The 7,075-nt window shown below is 37.4% G+C and overlaps 1 protein-coding gene across 1 annotated transcript in view; it reads right to left on the bottom strand.

Moving 5' to 3' along the window:
• SDCCAG8 (serologically defined colon cancer antigen 8) overlaps positions 1-6,889 on the bottom strand; it is a 104,816-nt gene extending 97,927 nt beyond the window's left edge. Inside the window, exons 1-3 of the mRNA XM_031059713.1 lie at positions 6,720-6,889; positions 911-1,107; positions 722-804 (exon numbers count right to left, since the gene is read on the bottom strand). Coding sequence (XP_030915573.1) covers positions 722-804; positions 911-1,107; positions 6,720-6,889 — 450 coding nt within the window. The remainder of the gene's footprint in view (positions 1-721; positions 805-910; positions 1,108-6,719) is intronic.
• Positions 6,890-7,075: the final 186 nt, after the last annotated feature.

Below are 7,075 nucleotides of genomic sequence, written 5' to 3'. Positions count from 1 at the left end.
CAGGAATACAGCTTTTAAAATATTCTGCTGTTAACTTTGACAGCAAAGAGCTGCTTGTCTTGCTTAGTATAAGCCAAAAATATTCAGTGTAGGTCATCAAAAGATAAAACTGCAACAGTGCCTTTGAATTATTTTTCTGTGGAGATCCTAGCAACTCAGCTGCTCTGTAACTGAACAGTGCATCACACATACTGTGGTGCAGTTCTGCTTCAATAAAGCAGCATCTGAGAAGCCCTTGTAAGGGGCTCCTTGTAAGGTTTACTCCTTGTAAGGGAGTAAACAAACTTTGACAGAGACCACTGCATTTTGGCAGAGAACCACAAAACCTGTTTTTGCATAAACGTCTCTAACTCTTTCAAGAAAAAGCATCATTAAAGCATAAGAAGGACACTGAGAATCCTTAAGGTACAGTCAAAGGAAAAAAGAGGCTGCTTTTTCAGAAATTTTTCCTTGTTGTCTATCCCAAGTGTTTTCAAAACAAAAAGGATTTATGACCACACTACATGGTCAACAAAAAGAGGAGAAAGTATAAACCCTGTATTATAGATTCATTTTTCTTCCATTGTGGTCATAAGGATACCAAGTCCTGGTCATAGCCTCAGGAAGTTCCCATATTAAGAATAGTAAAAATTATTCAATGTTTCCTTTTTTCTCTTTATACTATAAAATCAACATGCATGCCATTTATTCAAACAACACAAATGAAACCAGAAAAACATACATGGAATGAATTTTTCCTTCTTGAAGGAGACTCTTCACTTTCCATTCTGTCTTGGTGTTGCAACAAAATTTTAAGTTGGTTAACTAGGAAGAGATAAAAGCCATTATAACCAATAAATAATTTTTTTTTCATTGAAATTAGTATAATTTCTAACAGTGTTCAAACCATTTGCTTTCAGAGCAATCTTACCTGCATGGCTGTGCTGCAGTTCCTCACTGGCTGCAGTCCCACAGTCATCACTGGCCCTGTCTGCATTGTCACTGTCCTCATCCACAGAGGACTGGTCAAATCCAGTGCCATCACCTTTTGCCAAAGCATGTTTCAGCTGAGAGATGCTTTCACTGGCACGCTCTAAAAAAAACCCAACCACATCATTAGCCACAAGAAACAACAAAAAAGAAAGGATTTACTGGCTATTATTTTAAATAGGAAAAAACATGAGAGAACTACAAGCATTCAGCATGTGTCTACCTGGACTACTTGACGTAAACTCAGCCACTGGAAGCAATTATCTAATGCAAAGAGCCAAAAAAACCCTACTATATTTGCAAAATATTTACTAAATATTAATATTTCAGAGAAGAGCTATACATAGCATCTTAGCCCCTCAATACATTAGGACTCTGCAGCAGCACAAGTAATAATATACTTGACCCTAAAATATTTCCTAGCTTCCATACTTTTCAATAAACCTAAAGCTCAGGCTATATTTTCTATAATATACAGAATTGGAAACCAAGAAAAATGTTTTTGCATTTTAGTGATGCCACTACACAGTGTTACAAAGCAACATGTCACACAATGAAACAAATATCTGAGTAAATAAAGTAATAAATCAGAAAACCAAGCCACCATAAAATAGTTATTTAATAAAGACCAATGACTTCTGAACAGTGCGAAAAATAAATAACAACACACACTATTCTAGAAAAAAGACCCAACAAACACAACAGAAAACCTCTATCCACATAAATATGAATATTTTCAAGAACTAACTTACTGACAGATGATACAGTAAAGGTCTTATCTAATGTTCAATATATTTTTTTCTTGTATTCCTTTCTAAATTTTTTCTTTGATTCAGCTGACTTCATGAAAATCATAAGCATATTTTAAACAGTCAAAATTTAGTAAAACAAACCCAAATGCCATTTACAAGGCAATGACTCAGAAAAGAAGGGTTTAGGTCAAATATTTCACTTCTGGCATACTTAAGCTCTTTCTTGAGCATTCCAGAATGCTATGAGAGCGGAAGAGCTAATTGAGAAATGGCAGAAGTATCTCACTGATGCAATGGCTTAGATATTTTGCAAACTATGTTGCAACCATTTGTTGCCAAGAAGTGTTCAATGTCATTTAAGTTGTCATGTGGTGTGTCATCTGAGAGTATTAAAGTTCCTTCATTTCCCCATTCCCTGTAGATGTCTGCCAGAGAACCCCAGAGTACCAGTATTTGCTCCCTAGCCAAGGGACAAACAACAGAACAAACCAAACCAGAACCAACCAAGCCCATATATACTGGTTTTCCCAGAACTTCTCTCTCTTTGTAGTATTACAGCTTCTGAACTCCAGCTACTTCATCCACAAAGATAACAGAGATCTTACACTCTGTCCTCTTTCCCCATAAACATACAGGCCAGTAGTATTGAAACATAATAAAACCATTATCAATGGCACACTGATGCCAATTTTTTTTACTACACTTTCCTGCCTGTGAAATAATGTCACCATATTCTGGAAAGTGTCATCAAATATTTCCTTAAATTTCTTAAAAGCTTTCCTATTTTCAAATTACTAACGTTGCTGTCATAGGCAAAACACCACTGAGAGACAGAGATTTAGGAGGTCCCAGTGGTGTGGCTTTACAGATACAAGAGATCCAACACCTAGTTCAGTAAGAGTTGAACTGGATGCCTAAAAGGGAATAAATACATTACAGTATTTTTTATTTCCAAAGTAAGGAACACAATTTTGAGCATTAGGATAAAAGACAGTATACCAAAGAGTGGAAAGACTATATTTGGTATTTCTTACAATGTAAAAATATTCTTTTTAAATATGAAAGAAATTAAAAAAAAACCTGTGGATGCAAACTACAGGACAACAAGGAACATGATTAATGTTTTAATGAATTCAGAATTAATGAATTTTTAAGTCTCCCCAATTCCACCTGTTTCAGTTAAGCTACTCCTGTAATAGCCTATTTTACAGAAACACCTCAGTGAAAACATACTTCAAAACCTGCTCACATGCAGCACTATGATTTGCATATCAAAATCAATCAGCATCTGTCTTTTTGATGTCTTAACAAGACTCTACAAATAAAATCCAAACATGTATTCCTGTTCTATGCTAAAACATCATTGCAGTGCTATTTCCTATTGGAATAGCTGATGATATAATTGAATTTCGACTCATGTGGATTGAAACTTCAAAAAAAACCCCACCAACTTACTATTAAGCCCTTTGGTTTTCAGTGTTCAAAGGATCTGAGATGATTATGAAAAATGACAAGCTAGTGCCCAAATCTGATGGATCCAACTCAATACATTAAAAAAATAAATCAGTGTAAGAACAATTTGCCATTGAAGTCAAAACAGGAAAAAAACCCAGAAGGCATTGAACCAGTTTAGCATTGCCTAAAAAAGAGATGTTTTCTCAGGCATTGACTGCACAGAGCTCTTTTTTTAAAGAGTACTCCTTTAAATGAAAGCACCAAAGCTACCTCATTCATGGACTCGGAAATGCCATAGAAAATACTCTGTGAGCAAAAGAATCAATCATCCAAAACAACAGAATTGCCTGAAAGACATGGAAAATAACTCCAGCTGGTAGAACCATTAAGCACCATAAATTGAAGAAAACAAATGGCAACTCTATGAAAAAGTTGTCACCCAAACCTAACAGTCCAGTTCTAATAATGCCTACAAGAACATGAAATTACTGGCTATAAATTCAACAAATGGCATCACTTGCCATTATGGTTCCCAATCAGCAAACAGCCTTAGAAAATTAGAGAAGGAATTACTGATTCTTTAGGTCTTAAAAAAACCCAAAGCAAATCACTGTAGACTTTTTGTCAAACAGTAACTGACAAAAAAGACAATTAGACACACTCTTGAAAGCAGAAAGATTATAGCCATTTAAAGAAAACTTTCCTGTCCAAAATTAGATCAACATTTGCTTCCATTGACAGCTAAAAACCTAAAATATTACACCATATATCTTTTCAGTCAAGTAACTGCTAAAAAATACTGAAATTGAGAATTTGGTTATAGGGTTTTTTGTGTTTAGCACATCTTGGAACTTACTTTACTTCCTATTCTGACATTCAGCTCTTCTTCTTTCTTGGCTGGCAAACACAGGCATGTTACCATGGAAGTAACATACTATATGGCAGTTTTGAGACTAAAAGTATCCTGTCTATCACTACCTGTGCTGCTAGGATTGTACATGCAGCAATGAGCAATACCAGGCTGTTCATTAGTCAGGCCTCAAAAGATCCCAAGAAGTGTGAAATGCTCAGCTGTTCCAAAATAATGAATCCTTCTGATTTGGTTTCTTGGTCTCTTTTTTTATGAGAAATAGGTAATTTTCAGCATAACTTTTACCAAGTTATCATCTTTAAAAGCAGAGCTGCAGCAGTCATTGTCACAAGTTCCTACACCAGCCCTTTCTCCAGAGCATTAAGTATTTGTCTAAGTTATAGAAACCCTCAGATGTGAAAACCTTATTGCTAAGTTCCTTGTGGCAGATTCTCCACCTTTCAAAGACCATTTTATGCTCAGAAGGATACCTAGAAACACCTGCTAAATAAAAATAAAAGGCCTAAGCAAAAAACCATTAAGAATGTAATTCTAAGCTGCTTCAGTGTGACAGCTAACTTGTAGTGATGGAAACTGGGCCACATACTCACTTTTCCTAAGATGGCTTTGACTTCCCATCTCTCCTGCTTTATTTTTGGAACCACATAAAACAGCCATAAAATGAAACTTTATTCAGAAAAGTCTTATCTTGTCATCTGTTTCTCTTAGGGTTTGCATCTCCAGTCTCTGAAATTATGTAGGACACTGCACTCAGCAATGCAGTGGAATACAGAATGTAATTTCCACAATATCCTAAGACAGACTTGAGGTAGACAACTGTCTCAGGCTCAGTAACAATCCTAAAAAGGATTGTGTGCCCCTCCTTTGCTCCTGCTCTTTCACTTTCTATAAAAATAGAAGATAATAGTTCTCTGTTCAAGAAACCAGAAATATGCTAGAAACAAAGAACTGGACTCTAAATAGTCCTCCCAATTTACTGCTGTTAGGAAAAAAAGGGAAAGCCACAGGAAGGCATCACTCTGCTCTTGGCAGTGGTGTAGTAGAAGGCCCGTTGGACATTCACATTATGCCTGTCAATTTTCAGTTATTAATATGAATACAGCAGCTCACCACTTATTCTCATTTACAGAATACCTCTACTCCCTTGAGAACTTTTTATTAGAAATATTATCTCCTAAAGTTTTTAAGGTACATTTGAAATTGTCTCAATTATATGAAAGTTTACACAGTAACCTAATAACCCCAACTGTACAAATACCAACCTCTTACCGTAGTACTACACACAGCATTAAAGACTTTCATTATACAAGGTCAGGAAAAGCTACATTATAGAACCTCTGTTATTTATCAAAGCCTCTCTGTTGAGCTCTAAGACCAGCTAGGTCTTAATCAGGTTTTTTTGGTCCAGCTTTCTGCCCTCTGGCCGCCAGACTCAGTTTACTGAACACTGAGGCTCCCTGTCTTCTGAGGAATTTCATTTTACAACAAAGGACACTGCCTTGAAATAATCAGTTGCTCTTTGAGATCTTAAGCACCCTTCCATCAAATTGAGTAAGACTGTAGAGTGATTCTTCTGGTGTCCAGCATGGGTAGAGAAAACCTGTTGCCATGAGCTCAGCCTGCATCCAGATAATGTCAAGCGTTACAGGCAGGTTAAGAATGCTGTGTTTCAAAAACATTGAATAATGTCCAAAGTATGCCACCTAAAATTGCAGAATGACAGAGACATCCCAATGGCAGAAAAATCTCAAGCTGTATAACAATATAAGAGAAATAGGTAAAGAATTAGATTTGACAACTTTGGGAGTAATGATGACCTATTTGTCCTACAGTAAATTCCTGACACTGGTAGTAATGATGTGGAAAATGCTGTACAGCTCAAAGGAGTTAAAAATTGTACTTCACTGAGAAAAAAAAAGAGGTTCTTTGAGAAACACAATGAAATTTAGGTTATACTGCCCCTGTATTGAGGTTGTTTGTGCATCATCATATTGATTTCTTCATGAGAAGCGCCCCCAGATGTACAAAATCAGAACTACCTTGTCATCGTATGAAAAAAAAATTCTTGTTTCCAAGAATGTAAAGGGGAAAGGCTCACCAGAAATTCAGGTTATGAAATCATTTAACAAATATAACGGATCCAGAGTAAGGAGATCCAGTCAGAAAAAGACAAAATGAAAATAAGTTGTATGAAGAGAATACATGCATCCAATGTATCCATTAGATATGGTCAGCTCTAACAGTCTCACATACAGTTAAACAGCCCTGGTATTTGTCATCCTAACTGTTCTGCAGTAACTGTTAACTACAAGTGTCAAGTAGCATTACCACGGCCATTTCATCCACAGGAAAAGTAAATAGAAACTATTCCTCAAAGTTCTGTCTTGTGGAACAAAAGAAATCTATCGTTAATGTAAGGAACTGATGCTCCTTTGAGAATGAAGTAAAAAAATATTTGCTGAGAATCAAGTATCAAGTAGCTATTTGAAAATGTTTCCATTGTTTTATCCTTGTTTCTTTCTTCTTCTTTTTGGCAACGTTGTTTCCCATGGCACAGGAAACATCCCAACAGGCCATCTGGGGGTGCTGTGCTCAGGACACAACTTTTCGCACCACTAGGTTCGCACACCCACAAACTATCCACTGGCTTTCTTCAGAATTCGGACATTTACCTTGCCCAGCCAGTGACAGCCTGAAGGCTGGCAAGCCCAGGTGTCACGGTGACAGATTCAGGTGCTCTCTCTCGGGCTATACACCACGCTTCTCGGACAAAGCGGCACGTATGAAAACACTCGCTGACACGGAAACAACCACTCTCATTAGAATCCATTTGTACCCTCATCTTTACCACGGCTAGAATCCGATGCTTCAAGGATGGCCAAAACCCTCACACGAACCAGAACGGCCCCCGAAGCAGCAGCGGTCCTGCCTGAGCCGCGTTACGGTCAGACGGGCGCGTGTCGCGGCAAGAACGGCGCCGGCCATGGGCTGTGGGGACAGCCAGGAGCAACTTCCCTGCTGCGCGCCC

Source organism: Geospiza fortis, unplaced genomic scaffold (genome assembly GCF_000277835.1).
Source record: "Geospiza fortis unplaced genomic scaffold, GeoFor_1.0 scaffold41, whole genome shotgun sequence".
Lineage (NCBI taxonomy): Eukaryota > Metazoa > Chordata > Aves > Passeriformes > Thraupidae > Geospiza > Geospiza fortis.
Note: the sequence above shows the minus strand (reverse complement) of the source record. Positions and strands in the feature narration are given on the sequence as shown.